We start from the raw sequence: 24,236 nt of genomic DNA on the forward strand, positions 1-24,236 counted from the left end.
GCAAAGCAGCCATGGCTAGGCCTGCAAAACCCTTTGAGAAGCACAGCAGGAAGAGCACCTGCCGCTTTCTCAGGATTTAGCATCCGCAGGCCGCTCAGGGAATGTGTTTCAAACTGAGCTCGCACATTCCACCGTTCTCCCCTCGTGCAAAGGACGTGGCTTTTAGGCTTGGTGTTGTCCCCTCTACTAAGCGAGAGATGGGGACGGCCTGGGAAGTGGGGACACAGGGCTCAGCGCCCCCACTGTGGACAAGGATGCTCAGCTTCACTCAAAGAGCTGCTGCCAGCCCAGTGATGGTGAGTGCTCCACACACCTTCCCTAGGCCCAAGAAACAAAGCATACACAGTCCCACGGGGGCAAAAGTTTTATGGCACAGGCCAGAACACCGCAAGGGTGCCACATGCTTCTTCCTCTGACATCTGCACTTCAAGATTTTAGTCCCCATCATGCAAAACCCAGCTCAGCCAGGCTTTAATGCGCCTTGGTGGGTGACCTCTGAATCCATCCAGCTGCCGTGGGGAACGAGATGCTCTGCCCTGCAACAAAAACCAACATGCATGAGGCACAGGAACAGCTTCTCCCCACATTTTCTTCATTTATAGGGAAGTTGCCCAAGCAATTACTTCCTGAAGAGCTAGAGAGCAGGAAGTGCTGTTGGACAACTGCAAGGCCAGCACGCATAGTCACCCAGGGTTGTGAAGGGTCATGACCGTACCTTCACCCAGGGGAAACCGCTGCCCTGACTCCTCCAGCACTGCCTCCAGGGGCAGAGCGGGAGGGTCAAGGGGAGATTCAGTCACTTTAATCCTGATCTCTTCCTTGGTGATGGTGAACTTCAGTTTGTTCCCCAAGTAGGAGACACCGGTGACTTTCAACTTGTGGACGTCATCAGGACACGAGGGGTTGAAGAGAAGGCTGGTCTTTGTGATCCTGGAAAGGCAGGTGCAAGTCAGTCAAAACAGCACCCCCTCATGTATCCCAGGGGCCCCTCCTCTTACTCTGTGCATTTTCAGGCAGAAAGACCCCTAGGTGTATCCCAAGGCTCTCTGGGCAAATCCCGAACACAACAACAAAGCATCTGGTGAAAAGCTACTGGGGCTGTGATTTCACAACCCAGCACCCTCTGGTGTTTCTGTCCCTCTTCCAGTTCCTCATCTTAGGGTCTGTAGGTTGGATTTTGAAACAAACAAACAAAAACACAGCAGGATTATATTTTTTCCCCTCTCAGTTTCCCACTCCAGCTCAGGGTGTGACTTTATCAGCAGCTATGCTGGCAAAACTTCAGAAATGCCCTGCTCCAGAATGGGGAGGAAAACTGGGCACAGCAACAAGCAGTGGGCAGCAGAGTTGGATAGAGATAATAAACTGCCAAAATAACTCAGAATAAACTCATATGTGCTCTTTCACAGAAAGATAAAAATCAGGCCAACAGCGCGAATCCTTTCTCCAAAGCCTTATCCAAAGTCAAGCAGAGCCCATTTTTGTGTTTTGGCTTTGGACCAAAAAAAAAAAAAAAAAGATAACAGTCACTAAATCTCTTACTGAAATATTGACTTGTGAGAGCTCTTGACCATGGTCTTGAGACTACTGAGAGGACTTGAGAGAGGCTAAAGAGCAGAAACAGCACACTTCTCCCATGCTGGAATACCAGACACACATGCCACCAGTCCTCAGCCTGAAATTAAATGGGGCTCACGGCCTGGGCCAGTGCTGCCCCGCTCAAAGTGCTGCCTCCACAGAGGTACTCAGCAGCAGACCAATGTGCCAGCCAGCCATGGCTTACAACAGGCAAGGCAGGAGTGTGGTCTCAAGGACTACATCAATGTCATCGTGACATTTTTGGAAATTTGGCTCGAGCCCCAAAGCCTGTGAGTTGAGCCTATTGCAAGAGGGGCCCAAATCTGACACACACACACAGCGTCTGAAGACCTTGAAGCTTTGCAAAAGCTGAGATTAAGGTTTTCAGCGAGGAATATAGTAGCTCACACCCAGCTCCACCAAGAGTCTGGTGGATTTCTCAGCAGATTCTGGCCACACACATACAGAGTAAAAACACAGTGCTAGAAGGCCTTACTGGCAATCAAAAGACTTGCCAGTGTGATCCATCCTCAATTAAACTCTAAGAATACACTCCAGAGACTGCTGCTTCAGAGTTGAAACCACCAAGCTGCTTCAGATGTGAGGCAGGCTTGAAATTATATGAAGAGTTTAGTGTGTTTTCTAAGGTATCTTAATACTGTGGCAATTCCAGCTGACCACTTTTCCTCCACAGAGTTGCAGTCCTGTGTGTGGATGGCAGATTACTTCAGAGGGGTTGCAGAAGGACTTACACCTGTGTGTATGGCATCTCTCACTGGCAAGGCTGCTGTTAACCAGGCCGTCTACGACCCTCTGTACTAGCTTCCTTTTCCACACAACTTCTGGGGCTCAGCAGGAGACTTCCCCTCTCTTACATATACTATTTTTAGTCTTTTGGCATGAGAACAGCAAATACATTTCCCAGTCCCTTGCCATTTCAGCAGCGTCACCATCTCTCACTACAGTGATATCCACCATGGCCTTTGCAAAAAAAAAAAAAAAAAAAGGCAAAAACAAACCAACAAAAAAAATGGTGCAAAAGAAACAGGGAAAGAAGAACTGCCTGCTTGAGACTCCCTTTCTACTCAGCAGAAAAACAGGGAAGGGAGAAAACAGCTTTATGAAATAGCATTTTTGCTCACGATTACTTTTATCTCCTTCTTCCACCAAAAGGAGGTTAAGTCTTGACTCCTTTTGAAGCCAATGGCTTTAAACACTGATGTAGCAGGAGGAGAAATGGATCAAAGCTCATCATTTCTGGAAACTCTGCTTTGTTCTCCAGCAGTGACCAACCGTCCCCAGTGTCCACAGTTCATCAAGGATCATTAACCACTACCTGCCAAGAGCCATTGGCAGATGTTCTGGAATTTGCTAGATGCTTCAAGTTCTTTTCTTTTTCACAAGCAAAAAGTTGCTCCAGCTAAATGCTAACGCTTCAAGTCACTTGTTGGTTAGAAATTAGATAAGACATAACATAGGTCTCACCTGAACCCTGTGTAACCAAAGAGGACAGCTTGCAAGAATCCACCCATTCCTGTCAAGAAGTTCACAGCTCCAGATCCATCTGAATTCTCCACCCAGATCTACTCCAGTATGAGGGGGAGGAGGGGAAAAAAAGTCAGTGGTTTCACTGGGACCCTTCATATAGTTATGTGCGTTTGAATATGCTTACCATCACAGCCACATATTAGGGGTATTGCAACAGTCATATGCTGTTGCCCATCCCAGCATGAGATGGCCTTTAAAATACCACCATCTCCATTCCCTTCCCAACCCCTTAAAGGAAGAAGGAAGCCTGGGATGAGCAGGATACTGACCCCTGGCTTTGTATTGCTTGGTAGGAAGCAAGTTTTGCTGTTCTTTGGAAACATGCAGAGAGGAGACTGAATGTGCAACCACCCAGCTCAATATGATAATCATCTAGTGACTGCAAGCACAGACAGCATAGAAGGGACCTGCTTGGGAACACGCAAGATAGAAGCAAGAGACATTTGTCACATGGAAGCAGCGACAACACTCCACACAGCTGACCTTGAAGGGCTCTGTGATGTTGCTGAAACACTTGTTCAGTTGGCTCTGTGCTCTCTGCATCTCCTTCAGCTCCAGCCAGCCCACCGCAAACATGCTCTGCAGGAGGGAAAACTGTCCTTTTGCTGGCTGCTGTTTCCCCCAGGGGTGACTATGCTGCAAAGCCTCCAGAGTGACCATAACTAGCAACCTTCAGTGTAGATCCCTTTAGCACACATTTCTAGCTCCGAGATAACTGCCCGCATTCTCTTATCGCTTAAAGTAGGTTTATGTCCACTGATATGGGCTAGCATTGACTAACTCAGCTAGGAATGACCATCTTGCAGATGAAAACCACCTCAGACTTTGCCCCTCTCCTTACCCAGGTCATGGCTGGCCCATTCAGCTCGGTGACAGGTTCATACATCTCCAGATCATTCCTCCGGACCTCAGGGCTCATGGGGTGCATCAGAGGGAATCCAAGCAAGACAACATCAGCTTGTTTCACACGCTCACCTGGGGAAAAGAGCCAAGAATCAGCCAGACCACATATGCCAGCTGGGAGTAATTGATTGTCTATTTACTCATAAAGGGAATGAATCTGGTATACAGAATCTTAAACTTAGAACAACAGAAACCACATCGTGTTGGAAATGTTGTGGAACTGCAAGGAGGACAAGTCATTGCTGCCTTGCTAAAGGCAAATAAAATGTACAAAGGGGGCATTAAACTGAATGTGCACTTCCACACGAACTTTCACTGCTAGAGGTTGCTGGAATGGCAATACATCGCACTTGACCTTGGAAGGATAGACCTAATTGCCAACACACGGGTTCATAGCCACCATGTCATCTGCAGCCCAGTATCCCATGCTCTCAAGGCCTCTTCCTACCCTCTGCGTACCTAAAATCCTTAGTTGCATGACCACAATAATGAAAAGTGATCCACCAAGAAGCAGAAAAAACATTTACAAATCAGGATCCCCACACTGGCAACCCAAATTCTGCACTGAGAGAGCAAACGCTAGAGGTTTTTGCTTCAGCCAACCATTCAGGCACTGTCCCTGCCTCACTTCTGTGCTTCAAAAGAAAGAGCACCGGCCAATTCAAAGGTCTGCTGCTGCCCCTCCGCTCACCTGGGCTGTAACCATCGTACTCAGGATGATAGTTCTTCTCCATATCAAAAGGCACTTTGACTTTGTTGGCACATTCTACCCACTCCTCTGGCACAGGAATCAAGAGGTCTTGAGCAATGTCAGCTGCAAAACGTAAGCTGAAAAGGAGTGAGGAACAATGTTTTATACCAGGCAAAAGTGCCTGTGACCCCTTGGAGAGGGAAAAAGAAGGGAGGGAACACAAAAAACTAATTAAGCCATAACTCACCACCAAAGAAGCAGGTGCTTAGAAAGAATATGGGTCAAAGTCTAAGCTTGGGGTAACAGCTTTCATTGCTGGAGCTGGGACTCCTTGTCTAGCTACATATATTTCCAGCTGGCTAATTGTCTAAACGTCCCACACAATGCAGGGAGATGAAATGAAAAACTTGTGAAATGCCTCTGTAATGCATATACCTGAAGGGTCAGGTGAACTGCCAGGGGAGCATCTACCTCCTTCCACCGACTGCAAACAAAGGCAAAGGAGACCAGCTCAGACAGAGGTATGCAAAGAGAGGAAAGGTGTGCAGCATGTGGGAGACTTGCTGTCTCCTACCCCTGCCAGACAGCTAGGCAGAAGAGAAGAAAATTGGCCCAGTGCCTTAACCAAAGCATGCGTGTTACCTCCGCTGGGCCAAGGCATTGGTGTAAGCAGAGTTATCAACCTGGTAGTGATATTCATCTGGGGGCATGACACCTGGAGGGAGAGAAAGGGTACACTTCATACTGCAGCACACTCAAGGTTTGCCATGGCTCTGTGCCCCTCCTCAGGGAGCTGGCACAAGAAAGGGAACCCCTCCATTGCACTGATGCCTGCTCACATGACTAGTACAGTGGAAAAAATATTAATCCTTAAGATTTGAGAGGTCTAAGAAGTTTATCCTAATGAAAGGAGCACTCTTTTCAACCAAAAGTTAGTAGTCCTGATTGTTTCTATCTCCCACTACTGAGCTAATACTGGATGTGCTGCTCCTATGGGCCCTAAGGAGTCCATCCCTCCCAGAAATGGGAACTTGGTTTCATTAACATAGATGATTGTCCAACATCCATTCTTCCCAAGAATGTATTCCTGCCTTTTTAACATTAAAATGATTTTCCTTATGTCCTTGAAACAGCATATAAGTGGGGCCTCTGCAACGACGGAGCAGAGAGCATGGAGGAAGAGATGCTGCCTGAGCATTCTCACTACGATAATCATTAATAAAACTACTAGAAACACCTATTGAATTGTACCTGCATTACTGCATGCTTGGAGTCCTGATATTTCCTGACAGTAGGTGTTGCCTCCGTTTCTGGAAGTGACCTCAGTGCAATGCTCAGTAGAGGGGAACATAAGTGGTGTTTGCATTTGCTGTGAAGGAGAAACACCCTGTCTTACAGCTTTATGAGTTAGCCTTGATGATCCTTGTGGCTTCGTTCCAACTTGGAATATTCTGTGATTTAGCTGAGAAAGTGCAGACTCTCAAGGTAACAGACATCCCGAAGGCATTTCCCTTAATTCAGAGCTGAGACTCGTAGGCAATGTGACCTTCAAGTCCTTAACCGGATATATTTCCCTAGTTATAAGCTCAACTCCTTCCCTTGCTGATGTCCACTTTCCGAAAGAAAAGTGAAAATAGGCATTTCAAGTGCCTTCTTCTGGGACAACCTTTGGGACACTGGGGTTTAATACAAAGGATCTATCGATCACAAGCTAACCTGCAGCAACTCCGGGGACTTTTCTAGCTCTGATCACCCCAACTGCATTGAGATCCTTTAACTCTAACCCAGCCATCTCCTCCAGACCCTCCACCAACAAACAGCTCTGCTTCACTTCTAGCTCTTCTTCAAGTCACTGGTGATGTGTGCTCGTTCAACATAACGTGCTTCAGCAGGATTGCTGCCTGTGGAGACACACTTTGTCCTGCCAGACATATCAGTGGTTGTACTTAGTTGGCACCAACACCAGGAGACCTTCGAGGAATGAACTCCTACAGGCTACTGTCAGATTTAAACTCAGGTCTCGTTTAAAAAAAAAAAAATGTTGGCCTGGGTTGCCAAGTCATAGAATGACTCGGGTTGAAAGGTTTTGCATTCCATCTTTTTCTTTTATAAGCTCCCTTTAAGTATTTAAAAGCTGCAATGAGGTCACTCCGGAGCCCTCTCTTCTCCAGGCTGAAGATCCCCAGCTCTCTCAGCCTTTCTCCATAGGAGAGGTGCTCCAGCCCCCTGGGCATCTTCGTGGCCAGAGCAGAGGGGGACAATCCCCTCCCTGCCCTGCTGCCACCCTTCTGGTGATGCAGCCCAGGATGCAGGTGGCTGCCTGGGCTGCAGGCACACACTGCTGGGTCCTGCCGAGCTTTTTGTCCACCAGAACCCCCAGGTCCTTCTCTGCAGGGCTGCTCTCAGTGAGGTCTTCTCCCAGCCTGTGCTTATGTCTGGGATTGCCCCGACCCAGGTGCAGCACCTTGCACTTGGACTTGTTGAACCTCATTAAGTGGGCCCTCTTCTCAAGCTTGTCCAGGTCCCTTTGGATGGTATCCCTTCCTTCTGGTGTGTTGACTGCACCACTTAGCTTGGCGTCATCAACAAACTCACTAAGGGTGCGCTCAATCAAACTGATAAAGATATTAAACATTACTGGTCCCAAAACAGAACCCTGAGGGACACCACTTGTCACTGGCCTGCACCTGGACATGGAGCCATTGACCACCACTCTCTGGGTGCAGCCATCCCGTCAATTCCTTATCCACTGAATGGTCCGTCCTCCAAATCCATCTCTCTCCAATCTGGAGATCAGGATGTCACGTGGGATTGTATCAAAGGCCTTACAGAAGTCCAGGTAGATGACATCAGCCGGTCTGTCCTTATCAACTGATGCAGTCACTGCATTGTAGAAGGCCACCAGGTTGGTCAGGCACAATTTGCCCTTGGTGAAGCCATGGTGGCTGTCTCGGATCACCTCCTTGCATGTGCCTTACCATTGCCTCCAGGAGCATCTGTTCCATGATCACCCCAGGCACAGAGGTGAGGCTCACTGGTCAGTAGTTCCCCAGGCCCTCCTTTCTACCCTTTTAAAAATGAGAGTGATGTTTCCCTTCTTCCAGTCACTAGGGATTTCATCTGACTGCCAGGGCTTTTCAAATATGATGGAGAGAGGCTTGGCAACTCCATTAGCCAATTCCTTCATGACCCTGGGATGCGTGGCACCGGGTCCCATAAACTTGTATGTGGGAAAGGAACCCACAGGTGGCTTCGCGCTGTTTCACACTTCCCTGAATTAGAGATAATGAGGAAACAAGCGGTAGAAACAAAAACTTGAACAAGGTCAAGATAAAGTAAATTGGCTACAGTGTTAAAGATGAGCTTTGGGCAGTGGCCAATTGCTGGCTGGCTCGAGGCGCGTGTCTGAGGGTCTCTAACCAATTGTATGACAGATTTGGGTGCGTGGACAGCGCATGGGGCTACGGGGAAAGTATATGTAGTAGTGAAAAAGGGCAATAAACGTCTCCTGTTCAAGAGCCATCCGGAGTCCGTGTCTTGCATCCCTTCACTTGTACCTGTTCAGTTCCGTCAGGTGGTCGCCAGCCTGTGTTCTTCACTTACAGTGGGAGAGACTTTGCTCCCCCAACTTCTGCCTAGGCATTCAGCAACTCAAGAGATGTGGGAAGCCTGACTGGCAGTGAAGACTAAGGCAAAGAAGTTGAGTCCCTCAGCCTTCTCCATGTCTGTCGTTATCAGTTCTCCCTTCTCATCAGAGGGGGGGGCACTCTCCTTGGCCTCTCTTTTCTGGCCAGTGTACCTATAGAATCCCTTCTTGTTATTTTTTACATCCCTTGCCGATCTCAGTTCCATTTGTGCCTTGGCTTTCCGCATCCCATCCCCACACATCCAAACAGCATCCCTGTGCTCTCCTCAGGCCACATGTCCCTGCTGCCACTGCCTGTTATTTCCTTCTCACACCCCAGTTTGACCAGCAGGCCCTTGCTCAGCCATGCTGGTTTCCTGCTTTCCCTGCTTGATTTCTTACACCTGGGGGTAGAGAGCTCTTTCACTCAAAGGAAAGCATCCTGAAAGAGCTGCCAGGTCCGATGAGCTCCTCTATTCCTAAGGACAGTGTTCCAGGGGATCTCATCCACTAGGCCTTTAAATAGCTGGAAGTTCCCTTTTCTAAAGTTCAGGGTCCTGACTTTGCTCTCTGCCAGGCCCATAGTCCTCAAAATCATGAACTCAAGCAGGGTGTGGTTGCTGCAGCCCAGACTGCCTCCAATCTTCACCTCTTTAATGAGTTCATCTGCACTGGTGAGTACTAGGTCCAGTAACGCCTCTCCTCTGGTTGGTTTTTCTAACACCTGGACCAGGAAGTTATCCTCAGTGCACTCCAGGAGTCTCCTGGATTGCTTACAGCCCGCTGTGCAGCTTTCCCAGCAGATATCTAGGTGGTTGAAATCCGCCCCCACCATGAATGCCTGCAAGCACGATGCTGCTTGTAGCTGAAGGGCACGTCCACAGGCTCCCCTTAATCAGGCAGCCTATAGTAAACCCCAGCAGCCTATAGTAAACCCCAGCCACGAGGTGTCCTTTATTGGTCCAGTCCTTAACTTTTACCCACAAGCTCTCAACCTGTCCGTGGCTGTTTCTCAGAGGCAGCTTTTCAATGTTGAGCCGTTTCTTATAGAATCATAGAATATCTGAGTTGGAAGGGACCCACCAGGATCATCGAGTCCAACGCCCGCGTCCCCAAAGGGCCACTGAAAATATATATATATATATATATATATACACATATATATATATATCAGACGATGTGTCTGAGAGCATTTTCCAAATGCTTCTTGAGCTCCAGCAGGCTCAGTGCTATGAGCCACTTCCCTGGGGGAGCCTGTCCCAGTGCCTGACCACCCTCTTAGTGAAAAACCTTTTCCTGAAATCCAACCTGAATACTTAACATAGGCAAGGAAGGAGGGGTAGGAGTGCTGCCCTCCATCTCTTCTGAAGCCCTTCTTGTAACCCTCTCTTCCAGTGTTCCTGTTATGTGATCCATCCCACCACATTTCCATGATAGCAATTAAGTAATGGTTTTCTAATTGCCCTGTGGTTTCCAACTCCTCCTGCTTGCTTACCACGCTGAGTGCATTGGTGTAGAGGCACTTCAGCTGGGCCACCTGCCACATCACCTTTTTAGAGGAGTCCTTCCCCAGTTCCTTTGGGACAATTCACAAGCATTTCCCTGCTGTTTCCTAAAGTGACAATGTTCCCAGGTTCACTTCCATCACACAGAGGTACATCCCCGTTCCCTGCTGAATCTCTCTCCTTCCTCTCTAAAGCCCTCGTACCCTATTTTCCAAAGTGTTGCCAGTCACACCATCAGACCTCAAACAGCACCCAGGCTTGTCGCATCAACTTATATTGCAATGGAAGGAGATGCTAAGGGGTGTCCTGTGAGCAGCAAGGGGCTGAGAGGAAAACAACTGGCCCTGTGGCACTGAAAGAGCTTGGCATCTTGCCATGTGGATACAGACACGTATAACAGGGCAGGAGGCTATAGAACCCATGCACTCCCACCCAGGTCTGGCTGGAGGGGCTCTGAGCCTCTCTTTGCAAAGCCCTTCCCCACAAACAGGCCTGGCAGTTGCAGAAGTACCTCTGATGTGGTAGCATTGCTCCTCCTCGCTCCACACCATCCTGCTGCACCAGTACTGAGCCACGGCCCCCACCAGCTTCCATCCTCCATCCTCCCTGAACAACTTCTGGTCCTGGAAGGAGCCAAAGCCAGAGAAAAACAGGGACGGGGAAGCATGAGGGAAATTCAGACAGGCCTAGACTCAGCAGAAGGAAAGGAGCTATAAGAAAATGCACAGAGCAGGGGAAAAAGGCAGAAAACTGGCCTGAATTGAGCCAATAGGATGCTGAGCCACCCATGAGGAGCAAGATTGGGAGAAGGAGATGAAGAAAGGACCCCAAAGTGCTACTGGCAGTTCCGACAGGAGCAGATAACTGCAGAGTTTCTCTGAGAAGGGACAGCGACAGTCATCAGATGCCCTGCAGGCCTTACCACCAGGCCCTCCGCGTGGCACACGCTCCCTTTACCTGTGTGGTGTAATAATACTGCTCAAAGGCCATCAAAACATCCCCAGTGATGTGAATTTCTTGGGCTCCATAGATGTCCTCAGGACAGACCTCCTGGCCAGTGGCTGCACTCTCCCATGGGAACTTAGCACCCTGCTGGGAGAAGACACCCATGGAGCAGCAAAACACCACCTCTCCTGACACTCTTCCCTGTTTACAACCTGCAGGCAAAGCCCAGCTCACAGCCTCTGGCTAAAGATAGAGCCATAGAGGAAGAAGAAAGTCGAACTGTCCTGCTGGGTGACGCTGGCTGGGCTGCGCTGTCCCCAGCCCAACAGCCCTGTCCCCACCTTGTAGCCTTGCTCCTCTGCGTTGCGTAAGGCTCCTTCCAACATGCGAATTCGGTACTCCAGAATGGCTCGGGCAGCCTCAGGGTAAAACAGCAGGATGTTCGGGAACACCCAGGTGTCCTGAAAACATCCAAGCAAAGCAAGGTGGTGAAATTGGCTGGTTGGACACCCAACTGCTCCCACCAGTTCAAGTCCACCCCCAGTCCTGAATGCTCTGACCATGACTTTGCTGCTGCTTAAAGGTGCTGTCACATTGGCTCACTAAAAGGGATAAATCCACAAAGCTCTGTTTCTGCCCTCAAAAGTGCATCTAGGCACCCATACCTCCTGTCCTCTACTAGCCACCCCCCTGGTACCTTGCTAGGATAATCTCAGTGGGACCGTCAGCATGCAAAAGAGGGGAGGCAGGAGTCCTCCAAAAAGCCAAAGGCTCTGGGGTGGGTCAAAAACAAGGCCCACAGGACTAAAAAAGCCTTTGCCTGTTTGAAAGACCAGGCTGGGTTCAGCACAGGGTGCTCAGCACCATCTAGCCGTGTTTCTCACTCACATTATGCATTAAATATTCAACTGCAGAGCTGCGTGCTCATTCAGTGCAGCTGTCTCCAAGGGCAGCTCTGAGCCTCTGGTTAGGACAAAGCTGCCCGGATGGACTGGTTTGCTGAGTACACACCAAACCTACGCTGAAAAGCTGAAAACATAGAAAACGCGTGCTTTTTCAATAGCTACCTCAAGCACAATAGGGTTTGCTGATGCCACCAAAGCTGGGAGGATTTCAGGCAGGTTTCAACTTGTTTCCCGTATGTTAGTGGCCTTGCTTTAAACTAGACACTGAAGTTCCCTTTGCTTTGGCCTCTCTTGGGTGAGCGACCTATCTTAGCATGGGGAAGAGAGCTGCCCTGCTGTGGGATCCCTCTTGGCCTCTCACCCCTGCTGTCTACACACCAACACCAGCCTTCTGGCTTGGCTTTAGGCAATTAACTTTTGAGTTAGAGATAACTAACATGAGTAATGCCTAGGATGGAGCTGAGCCTCACTAGTTGTTAGCGAAGGAGAAGCAGGATGCTCTTCTACAAGAGGCTGGTGCCAAGATACCCCTACTGCCAGCAAGGAGGAGAGCAACCTCACACCGAGTTTTCTCCATCCCAGTTGCTGCTCAAAGCCTCGAGGTGAACTGATAGGACAGCTTCAACCCACCTGGTCCCAGAAGACGTGCCCCCAGTAATCCTCATGCCGGGTGCCGTTGGACAAGCCACCAGGGCTGATGCCGTGGAATAGGAAACCCGGGTTGTCCCGGGGAGGGATGGCGCTCAGCAGGTAATATAGACACCCGTAGAGGGCCTGTCTTAGAGGCAGAGGGCCATCCAGGTCGATGCAGCACCCTCGCCACAGCGCGTCCCAGGCGCGGGTGTGGGAGGAATGCAGGGAGCCAGAGGCAATGAGGGCCAGCCCCTCACTGTAGCTCCTCTTCACCTCCTCTTCGCTTTCAGCCACAGCTGTCAGGAACTCCCAGGACTGCTCCCACTCCTCCCCGCACAAGGTCAGGGCTTGTGGCACAGGAGTCCAGAGCATGTGAACAGTGGGCCGGGGTCCCCCCTCTACCTCAGGAACCAGCGTTGTCCCATAGACATAGCTGCAGGGGATGGAAAAAAATAAGGGAAAAGTAAGAGCAGAGCCGAAGTGCAAATCAACCCACACAGGGTGAACCATCAGCTGAATTTTTCCCCTGTTCCCACCTAGGATAGAAGCTCCCTTGTCCCCATACTTCGGCTCAGCTGCAGTCCCAGTTCCAAACTGTAGAAGACTGAGATTCATCACAACTCTCTCACGGGATCCCCAGCCCCATCAAGCCATTTTTAGAGGTTATCTCCTCCGAGCTCACCATCTTCTCCAAACTCATTTCTTTGTAATCACATATAGTCCCTGTGGCCTCTGATGCTCTTGTGTGTCAGCGTAGGTAATAATTTTGGCATTGCAACTAATGAAAGTATTTCTATATATTTTCTATATATTTTATATATAATAAAAAAAATAGATATATGTATGTGTGTGTGTATATATATGTATGTGTGTGTATGTATATATATATACACTTTTCATTCCTGTCAGGAAGAAGTAAATTTGCAAAAGCCTCAACAATACTTATAATCTCAGTCTAGCTCTAGCCTTACTTTTTCAGTTTCCTATCTGGGAACAAGGCAACGTGCTACAATCTATGAAGGATTTGTTCCAGGCCAGGCTCCTGCCTGTGAAGCAGACTCACTGTGCTCCCTGGAAGTCCGGTCCTTGGTACAGGTCCAAGTCCTGGCTCTCTGGCACAAAAGGAGTCCGGAGCTGCACCGTGATGGGTTGGCCGGTGTGAGCTGACCGCCGGATGGTGATGCTGAAGGCCATCAAGTGAACAAGGGAATGGTGAGCGTAGATTTGATGGGTGGCTGTATAATTGGTTGACTGAAGCACGTGGCTGAAGGTTCCTGTAAGCACAAAGAGTCAGCCTTTTTAGCTGTCAGGTCCTGATGTTCTGCCCCAGACTAACATTTCTCTCTTATTTACTGGTTCCTATTGGCAAAGGAACAGTCTTTCCCAAATCCAGGCCAGAACACAGGTTTTGACTGGACAACACTGTTAAAACACTAAATCTGACCAAGCTGGTGAGGAATGGATTCGTAATACAATTTTTTTTTTTTTTTTTTTTTTTACCAGGTTTCACCATTAAACAGTCTTTACTGAGCCTGGCTCCAGCAGGGGTTGAGATATAATCTGAAAATCGCCTGCTTTTATTCTCCACTTATTCCAAAGCAACTTCATAAGAGTAACGTAGGAGTTGGACTTGATGATCCTTATGGGTCCCTTCCAACTCGGGATATTCTATGATTCTATGAATGTGGGAAAGGAAAGTCTTCTGCATGTCTTCCGTGCCTGAATGAAAGTGCCCCTTTCATTCAGTAGATACCACTACTTAGAGAAGAACTGCTTCTGAAAATAAATGAATTTAGTACTCTGTACAACTAAATCCTGAAATCTGCAAAATGAGCACTCGCAGAGGGATCAGCAAAAAAAACCCTCCTCACCTTTCTTCCAACTACACTTTCTAATGTATGACACCAAGGTCAGAGCTGGCTGCTGTCCAAAGGCAAGAGCAAACAATGCCGTATCCATTTCTGGCTCCTTTACAAACACGCTGTGGGGTTCACTTAATTAGCTGCCTCCAAAATAAATGCCTGCACCTGAACCAAATGGTTAGACACCTCTGACAGTCAGTGAAATCTGGGGTACGATTCATCTCATATCTTTATAACATTTGAATTGATTGATCAAATCTCCTTTACCAACAAAACTACGTATCTGTTCTGCACAAAAACTCCAGCACTGGCTGCACCTAAAGCAATGAATTCCACTGCTGGGGTGGAGCTGACATCCTTCACAGACCTATTTGGTACACACTGAGTCATCCCATGGGTGAGTGGAGAGCGGGGAGAAGAAAGAGGTGACCTCCTGGAAGAGGCAAGGAGGCTTAACTTCTAGAAGAGGGTGGCCAGCAGTCAGAGAGAAAGAGCAAAGGGCACACACACTGCAGGTAGGAAAGGAAGTTGCAGGACAGGAACACCTTCTCTGTGCTTTGCTCTTTACCCGTCTGGGTGTTCAGGGTGAAGGTCTCAGCCAGGCTGTTCGCACCAGGCACAGTCATTCTCACACTGAGGGGGCTGGGGACGTCAGCACGGTGCGTGTCGCCCACCGCTCCGTTGTACACCCCGTTGACATGGAGGATGTCACGGTACACACGGGTGCCGAGGTACGCGTTGGTCACCGTAGCAAGAAGACGCTGGTCTGAGGGCAAATAAGTGGTGGTGAACACAGCAGGGTCCTCCTTGCCGTCAGTCATTTTTACCAGTCCAAACTACGGAACAAAAATAAAAAAGGTAGAAGTCAGAGAAAACGGCTGGACAGTGCAATCCCAACACAGACAAAGTTGGTGCATGGCTGAGTGTGGTTGTGGGGGATGCCAGCTGAAAACAGTGGCTGCAAATTGCCCCTCTTTGCACAACCTTCCTGCTCATCTGCTTCGAGCCTCGCTACATTCCTCGGGTCTCTATTTCCTTTATTTTCCCCTCTGATAACCGCTAGCACCTCCAAGCCATGGTTTTCCTCCATCCCAGCACCTCAGGTGAGTCAGCTCCACCCAGGCTCATTTCCTCCTGTGTAGTTTCCTCTTTGGCAGACATCTCCCAGCCAGGCAGGGCAGTTTCTTTAACTTACCCAGATCTTGCGTGCTCATTGCTTTTGTCACTTCTCCAATTTTTCCCCTTTCACTTCCCTTTCTATGCTAGTATCTCACCACTTTCTCCCAATACATCACATAACTATCTTCTTCTTCCTTCCTCATCCTCTCAACATTATTCCGCAACATTACTGAATGTTCTTTTATTCTTTATCCTTATGGTACCTCCACACTTCCCTCTTGCATCTCTAGTTTCACTTCTATTACTGGCTTGCTGGGGAGGAACATTTTATTTATTTTTTTATATATACATATGCACATATAAAGAGAATATTGCAAAAGGGAGTTGGACCTGGTGCCTCGCAGCATTAGGCACTGCATTAATATAAAAAATGATAGAAGTGGAGCATGGACAGGCTCTCCGAGCAGAGGGGGGACACCAGCTCTGGGCAGTACCCGAAAGCTGTCCCCACGGGCTGCCGTGCTTGGGGACAACTCAGTTGGCTCACATCAGGCTGTGCCCGCGATCAAATCACAAGAAAAAACACTCCTCCTGCCTGCAGGGAGGGAGTTAAAAAAAAAAAAAAAAAAAGTGGGGGAAGTTCGGAGATTTGAGCTTGCCTTTCATGTCAGGCTGTGCGCGGACTCTGACCATGCAGGCTGCTGCCGTGGGGCCCTGGTGGAGGGAGGACGACGGAAGTTGCCCAACTGAGATGGGAGGAAGGAAACAACTCCCCCCGCCCTTCCTATTCCTTAAAAATAACCTGGTTGACACGTAGGTATTTGCCTAGATAAGCTCACCATCCGGTACACCAGGGACTGGGTCTGCCTCGAGAACCAGGAAAGAGGGACCGAGACAAAGAAGCTGAAAGTTGTCCAAGAAATTTAGCAATGAGCACAGCCCTGGCAGACGGCCATCATCGCTCTCCATTGAGAGAGCAGCACAAAGACCTCTGCAGAAGGAATTGTGGCTGACAACTGCCCTTTGTCCCTAGCTGCATTGTGACCCTTTCACTTGCCTGCTTTTGGAGATCCAGACTTCAGCTTTGTAACACGCTCCAGCTTCCGTCCTTTGAACCACTGCTGGTGCTGCAGCCTGTTTTTCTGGTGCAGAGCAGTCCCCACCCTGATTTTCTGTGCCACGAAGGCACTTCTAGCGTTAATCCCCATTCCGCCCAGACCCCAACATCTTCTATTGTTTTTAAAACCCTGTCACACATGGAACACAAGGGTTTACTGAGCTGTCCTCAAAGATGCCCAGCTTACCTTCTGCTACAAGGTCAAACGTGCTTTCTTCCGCGTGTTGAGCGCTACCTGCTAGGCTGCATCATCTTGATGCTACCCGAGCACGGAAGCACCTGTAAAACCATGTCTCTGGGTAGCACCCAAACCCCAATTCCAGCTTGCTGATGCAGATAAGCCATGGCCTCAATGCACCAAAGCCCCTGCTTTGGCGGAGCAGCCATCTGTCTCCAGCAGAGACTGCTTTGAGACAGCCAGAAGCCACAGCACTGCACAGACATCCTCTATGGCCCAGACCATGACTACTCATTTCCCTGTAGACCTTTCCAGAGCTATGTTCTTACCATCTCATGTCACAGTCCGGCTTTATACACGAGCAGAAAAACAGATCTTGCAATTGCCAGCTGCAGTGGCCAAATTCATCCCATGTGTCCTGCAGCAAAGGGAGATGGCTGCTCTTCTGCAGACACGCTTGTGCTCTCCATCAAACGTGGCAGCCACAGGAAGGCACAGAAGCATCGTGTTGCTGACCTAGGCTTAGGAAGTGGGGGCATTAAGGAGAGGGATGAAAGAAAGAAACAGGAATTTACTGCAGATCTAAGTGCAAATTTCTCCCTGGATCCCAGATGTGCCTCCAGTTCATTTGTCAATGCCCACCAGAAGATGGAGGTCCCAGATCCACCTCTTACTTGATTCGGTGTCTCTTCTCTCTGAGTCTGATCCTGCTCCCTTTCCCTCACCTTGTCTCCAAGGTCAGCCCAGGCATGGGGCAACCTCAGCTTTTGTTAGCCTTCACTTTCCTGCGAGCAAGAATATCATCAAGGCTCCCTGCTCAACCAAACCAAGCACTGCCTCTGTCTCTGATGCAGGGGAGCACTGCGTCAGCAGCTTGCCTGGCACCTGAAACACAGTCCTGCCATGCTACAGCTGCTGGAAAGCTTTGAACTGATTATGGGAGAACATAAAAATAATCCACCCTATACCAACATGAGCAATATAGGTAAATGTGTAGGGCAGCATCAATGCCAAAATGCTTTAAGGCCAAATCCTAGCCTCTACACAGCTACCCTCTTTAGCCCGCACGATCCTTGGAAGGACAAAACCTCCTTTAGCCAAAAGATCTAAGGTCCATTCCTCGTAGATCAGTGGACACGTGGAAAGCAGCATGGCCAGATGCTGTGACTCTTGTAGCAACCTACTGCCTCTGGCTCGGTGCTCAGAGAGAAGGATTATTTTACTGAACAATCCAGCATTTACGGGATAAATGCCACACATCTGTTCTACTCTCTGTAAATCCACAGTAAAGCCAATGTCTGACTCAAGCAAAGCTGTTGTCAGTGTGAAGGAAGCAAATCCTTCATCCAGAAGCTCTCCTAGGCAAGCGAAGACATTGCTTCTCTTTGCTCACTGTGGCTCGGGGAAGATGAACACTCCTCACCACACCTTCCTGAGCAAGGCACTGTGAGTCACTTCAGATTTGTGACTCAAGTCTCCCACAAGCAGCACCAGAGAGAAGTGATAGTGACTGAGCCAGGAGGAACATGACCAGAAACCACACTGAAAGCATCATGTGAGCTTGCAAAGAAAATAAAGGTAATGCTCCTTGTCCCACCTCTGGGTCCGATCATGCTAAACGGGGCTGAGGGGTTTTCCATGGGCACACTTGGTAACATGTCCTGAAGCAGACTTCCTGCTAGAAACTACCCAGGGAGGAAGGGGAAAGGAGAGGTGGAATATCAAGAGTGTATGAGTCAAGAACAAGGGCTGCTCTACAACTTCTTTAAGAGAAAAGATAGAGGGGGTCAAAGTGTCTCCTGTGTCAACTGCTCCAGGTACATGCATCTGCTGCTTCCAAGAAAATTCACCAGCCTGTGAGAGACAAAGGTAGATGGTCCCTAGGTAATACAATTTGCATAGCAGAGCATTGCTGGATCAGTCGTATCGATATCTGAGAGATGCCTTGGAGAAATTCTGATGAGCAGCGAAGGTCTGAGCCCAACTATTAACATTTGCTACCAGCTCTGCTCTGCGTATTTAAGGATCTAAAGTCAAACCTCGCCGCAGGAAGCTTCATTTAGGCTTTTCTTTACTCTTCGATTCCAACAGCTGGTCTCAGGCAAGGAATGAGTCTGTGGCAGAGCTACATGAATCTAATCCACCAGAGAGCACCCCAGGTGCTGCAGCTCGGACACCGTCAAGGCTTTCAGTACAAGCATTTCCTTCAGCAGCTGCGAGCGCATAAGTGGAGAGCATTCACTCCTCCAGCCCACCCAACAGATACGCACTGTTTTCTTTGCTTTGTTGAAGGAACATAAAAATACCCTTCTCAGAAAAATCCCTTTATCTCAGCAAGACCTACCCTGACTCTGTCACAGCTTTTTCAAAGTTGATCTTGCTGTGACCAGAAAGCAGTGTGTCTAAAGACCCTTTCTTCATTGGCAAGATGACCACAATAATACCCCTTATTCATCAGCACCATATGATTTTCTCCCAGATAAGACAGACAAGTTTCTTTAAAAATTTGAAGAGAAATCTGTTAACCACAGCCATCCTTTGTCACCAGCTGTTCCTCCAGCTTCTCAAAGGTTCATAATTGGTATTTTTCCTTGGCTCCTGTTTGAAACAAAACTTGCAAGACTTCACTGCTCAGACAAGGTTATTCCCTTACCATTTATAGGAAAACACAACCAAGGCTTTCCCAGCTGCCCCAGACCAATGAGGCCACTCTTGCTGTCATCCATGTTCATCCCAGCAATGCTCCTCAACGAGTACTTGTCTCACATGAGAAGATTGATCAAAAGAGCAAAATGGTTGAGCAAAAGATGTTTCTCACCAAGGTTTACAGAAAGGTACAGGAATGCTCCCCCCTCCTTTGCCCCCTAAAAAGCTGAGCGTGTGAGGACTGATTGAAGCAGGTGATGCAATGTCTGCTAATACAATTATGACTGAGGAGGAAAGTGAGTAAGCATGAGATATAAAGGGGGATTTCCTGGAGGTCAGAGGACTAAGAGTCTCCTTCCTTATCTCAACATGGAAGGTATTTTGTGAAATTGCTCAGAAGAAAAACCCTTTGCTGCTGGAGGCTCCGCCACCTCCCCAGCTTTGTGACTGCTGCATAGAGAGATCACTGTCAGCGAGTTGGAAAAAAAAATCTGATGAGACAGGCGTCAAAGAGGAATCTTTCGGAAAGCCAGCTGCAAGCAGCAGATATAAGGTAAGAGGATTCTCTTACTGCTTTTAAATTTCTTCAGTCATCTTTCATCAACAAAAGTGTGCTTGGCCTGTCCTGGTCCATGCAGCTCACTGTGCCACTTGTAAGGTAAAAACCTGTGCCTTCCTGAGACAGCTGGTGCTCTGGGAGAAAGTCTCTGACCTTCTCAATATAATAATAAAAACCCAGTTTTACCCCAAAGAGGAGCCTGCTGCACACCGCAAAACCCCAGCAGCTGCCAGGAGAACAAGAGAGCATTCCCAATTCCGTACAAATCCCGATAATCCTTCTGTGTACCTGTTTTTAAGGGAGAGAAGAACAAAGCTGGGTTATTCAACAAAGCTGGCACGTGTTGAAGCAAAGGGACCTGACTTGTCTCTCTGACAAGTGCCTGCACATCGCAGGAATGAGACCCAGGCTTGAGGCTTTCAGCCACTTCTGCTATCAGGTTGAGGCAAGTAGGAAGTTGCTTGTGCAAACATCAGCCCAACCTGACCAAACACCACCAACAAATCCGTCAGCGGCTCCAACAGTCCATGGCTTGCAGGACAGATCATAATACCACGTAAGGCCTGTATGTGCTTGGTTTGGAGCCTGTACATCCACTGAGCCACAAAGGGAAGATGGAGAAGCCAAGCAGCCATTGCTGGTTCAGGACAAGCAAGGGTTGGCCATTGCATCTGCAACGGCTTAAAGAATGTATGTTTTTTATGGGTCTTACAAATTTAAGAAAGTTCAAAATAAAAGGTTTGCCCTCCAGCAGGACTTTGCAGAGATGCCTTCCCTTGATGGTTGGGGCTGCTGTTTGTGGCGTGCAGGCGGAAGGTCAAACACTTCAGGGGGAGGAAAAAAGCAGTGAGCACTCGAGGAGAACCTTGACACTTGCAGGTTTTCTGCTGCCACGCTCCCAGGAGAGCGGGCCCAGTGCCGAGGGGTGGCAGCAGGGGGGTGGCAGTGACGGGCCGGGCAGCTGCAGTCCGGCAGTGGCTGCAGCGAGGAGGGCAGCGCTCAGCCTGCCGCCACCATGTGGGGCTTCCAGGGGGGCTCCCGGCTGCTGGCCACCATGCTGCGGGCACCACGGGTCCCCCGGGCGGGGGTCACCTCCAAACCACCTGAACACCCCATTTCTGCTGCTGTGAGTAGCTTACGGGGGGGTAAAAAAAAATAAACGGGGGAGGGAGGTAGCTGGGGACGGCCTGGGCATTGGCATACAGACCCAAATTTTTGCTGGGAATTAAAGCAAGGTGGGGGGAGAGGTAGGAAGAAGGGTGCACATGCACACACCTCCTACCCCCTACCCCCCCAGCTCTTGCTTCCCTTTTATTTTGTCCATTCAGCACCCCACCCCCCTTTTAAGTCCCCTACAGCCCAGACTGCCCTCCATGGGCTGCTTGAAGGCCCCAGGCACCCCACCAATGCAGGGACAGCCCCATTCCCCCCCCCCCGCCCCATTTTTACTGCCATTTCCAGGGGGGCACTCACCCCCAAAGCAGGTGTGCTCCTGGGCAGGGAAGGTCTGCTGCCCCGGCAGAGCTGAGCTGTGTAGGTCCTTCCACTGTTCCTTCCTTTTGCAGCGGGGATGATTGCCCACCAAAACAGCAGCTGCTCCAGCTGCAGAGACCCTCCTGGGCTGGGTGAAAGGAGTTCAAAAAAAAAAAAAAAAAAAGGAGCTTTATGCCAACAATCCCGGGTGGGTTTCACTGCCAGCCTTTATTTGTGGAGTTTACCCCCAAGCTGCATTTCCAAGGTCTCCAATGAAGCGTTTCACAGGTCTGAAGACTCTTCTCCAAGCCAAATAAGAAATAAAAGTGACAGCACAACGGGTTAAGTGCTGTGCTTGTGTGCCAGAAATAGCAGAGGCTGCTGCGCATTGCTCTTCCCACCTCAAAGTCATTTGAAAGTCAGGCACAGCTACTTCTGGAAACTGTGGGCCCAAGCCTGAGTCTCGCAGCCGACTGAAGGACACAGTCACGCTTCCCAGCGAGCATCGTGACCAAGAAATACAGAGCAATAGAAACAGACCTAGAGAGCAGCCAACTTGGTCCGCTGTTGGTAGAAACTGCTGTGCTTACCCAAATCTCCTTTCCACAGGCCCAAAAGGTGTTCACCTGACAGCCTGGAAAGGGCAGGGAGTGCAGATGAGCGCACTCTGTTGCATTAGATGCGGCAGCATGCAATTGCCCTGGGGACCCCACGGGCATTGCAGCTGCTGTGCAACCATCCCACTGATTCTTCTGGTCCTTCTCCCACCCGCAGGAGCAAGCCATCGCGCTAGCTGTGATGTTTACATGCTTCCTGGCACCAGCAGCCTGGGTCTTGGCACACGTGGAGCACTACAAGAGCAGAGGAGATTAAGAAGTGGCCAGAACCACCTACACCCCCAGGAGCAGAAGTGTGAGCGAAGACAAGATCACAGAACAGACCTTCATCCGGGAAAGAATCCTGAGTTTGTTCATTAAAATTCATGTTTGCATTAAACACCGGGGTCTGTTGGCTTTGCTTGTCTGTGTGCTTGTTGATAGGGGAATGAACCAGCAATCCTGTGCTGCTGGACAGCGTGCTGTCCTGGAGGCAGTATTCCTGTATAAGTTTGCAGCAGGCCCCAGGGATGCATGGTTTCCCACTTGAGCTTCTACCTAGTAGAGTTGCAGTGCAGCAGAAGGCAGATACCGAGGAACTACTCGGCATGAACACAGAAGAAAAAAATTAAGTTGAACTCCTGACAAGAAGATGCTCAAAGGCTTTAAACATCGCTTTAAAATACCACTTTAAAAGTGGTCTGCTCGCTGCTACACACCTGACTTCTTTTGATCCTGTGTGAAGACACACACCAAACTTCCTAAGCCCTAGGAAAGCTGACAGCCAGCACTTGCTCCCACTCAGAAAGATCTAGAGAGCAAACCGTATTTCCAGACATCCTGAAAAAACTTCTGAAACTGCCACAATTCACTTGGACTACACATCTTTACACTCACTTCAGAAGCTGCTCAAACATTTCTGTACAAACACTCCCCACAGTACAAGAGCGTTGTCAAAATATTCTCAGGGAAAAGACTCGAGTACTGCCTCAACAGCACTGCCTCAGCTTTTTGATATGCATCAAAAGTGATGGCAGCCCTATGAGCTTGCTGCGCTGTTGGCACTGCCTTGACTCCCAACATGTAGTGACATGAGGCTGCTAAGGAAATTCTATTTTCGAGCCCTCTTCCTGTCTTTAGCTATGAGGTAAAGGGAAGATTTTCCCGACCAGAATGCTCATTCCCCCAGCCTTCTCTTCTGAAGCCAGTAAGAGTAAGATCAGGACTGAGCTTTGGAAGACGCAACAAGGCATGAGCTAGGGAAGTCAAATTGCATGAGATCGGAGGAGAAAACATCGCAACGTAGTTCAACAGCTCAGCTAAGGGCAGAGCAGAACATTAAAGCTGATGGAATGGGCAGAGAAGACATGGGTATTCAGAACTGAACCAAGAAATTTAGACAAAAACTAATAAGAGGCAGAAGGGTTGAGGGTGACCAGGTGTAGGGTTTGACACTTTTACTTTTGCTGTTTTAAAAAAAGTTTAATTCTTCCTTGTCCAAGACATCTTTGCACTCGCATAGCAGCGTAGCATCAGCCATGTGCTTTCTTTTTTGTCGCTGGTCTTAAACCCTGAAAGTCAAGACAGCAAACAGAAAAAGCATACAAAGAGGAAGAATTTCTACGCTAGTTTGAGTGACACAGAATATTCAATAACCAGAGAATCAAAATGCTAACCGAAGCTCTTGAATCACAGTAGTCCATCAAGCTAGCACTGTGAAGCAAAAACCATCCATGGATGCTTTGGCAGCAGTACTTAAAAAAAATCCAGTTACACCCTCAGGAATTTATCCAAGTCGTATGACTGCTCAATTTAAAGCTACTGTTATAAGTTTTAGTGTAGTTTGCTATTACTACTGTTTAATTATGTGTATTGTGCATCCAAATGGATACTTGGACATAGCCCCCAGTTCAGACCTGCATTTGTTTCAAAGTCTTGATGTGTACAGTTATCTTCCATCCTTACACAGACATCAGCAGCAGCAGAGTAAAAACCATTACATTATGGAAAGCTTTTAAAGTCATTAAGAGGCAAAAGCAAAGAAACAAACCCAGAAAAACACAACCTCATCTCAGGCCTTATTCAGACCTTTTCAGTCACTCATGCTTATTTGTCAAAAGATATCAGGAGTATAGCTTCCCACAAAAGAGCAGAACTTGACAATAAAGAACACATTTAAATAGTACCACATACTATGCAAATTATACACTAATCCTGCTGGTCGTTAGCGGACTGATTTAATCTGTATTGTTCTTGGAGAAAGGGGATTTGTAACATGAAACCTAGAAGGAAGCATATTCGTAAACAGAGCAGAGATCCAAATGCAAGTCAGAAAGAAGGCACAACCAACTAC

General features: G+C 48.7%; 1 protein-coding gene and 1 long non-coding RNA gene across 7 annotated transcripts; one reads left to right on the forward strand and one right to left on the reverse strand.

Moving 5' to 3' along the window:
• Positions 1-349: 349 nt before the first annotated feature.
• PGGHG (protein-glucosylgalactosylhydroxylysine glucosidase) lies at positions 350-24,205 on the reverse strand. 6 transcript variants are annotated; one of them, XM_040560041.1, is made up of 15 exons: positions 24,077-24,205; positions 16,939-17,130; positions 14,764-15,031; positions 13,397-13,607; positions 12,331-12,766; positions 11,137-11,256; positions 10,808-10,942; positions 10,362-10,473; positions 5,363-5,435; positions 4,721-4,857; positions 3,968-4,101; positions 3,610-3,705; positions 3,064-3,161; positions 716-930; positions 350-536 (listed from the first exon to the last, which is right to left on the reverse strand). In XM_040560041.1, exons 2-15 carry the CDS (start codon positions 16,939-16,941, stop codon positions 472-474), a joined length of 2,103 nt encoding a protein of 700 aa, XP_040415975.1. In that variant the 5' UTR covers positions 16,942-17,130; positions 24,077-24,205; the 3' UTR covers positions 350-471. The 6 variants fall into 6 exon arrangements, with proteins under 6 accessions (XP_040415975.1, XP_040415976.1, XP_040415979.1 ...); XM_040560042.1 differs by lacking the exon at positions 24,077-24,205 and adding an exon at positions 17,277-17,395; XM_040560045.1 differs by lacking the exons at positions 16,939-17,130; positions 24,077-24,205 and adding an exon at positions 16,372-16,463.
• LOC121071634 lies at positions 19,994-22,300 on the forward strand. Its single transcript, XR_005820725.1, has 2 exons — positions 19,994-20,940; positions 22,062-22,300. It is a non-coding gene; the product is annotated as an uncharacterized LOC121071634 (long non-coding RNA).
• Positions 24,206-24,236: the final 31 nt, after the last annotated feature.

This window comes from Cygnus olor, chromosome 5, assembly GCF_009769625.2.
Source record: "Cygnus olor isolate bCygOlo1 chromosome 5, bCygOlo1.pri.v2, whole genome shotgun sequence".
Taxonomy (NCBI): Eukaryota; Metazoa; Chordata; class Aves; order Anseriformes; family Anatidae; genus Cygnus; species Cygnus olor.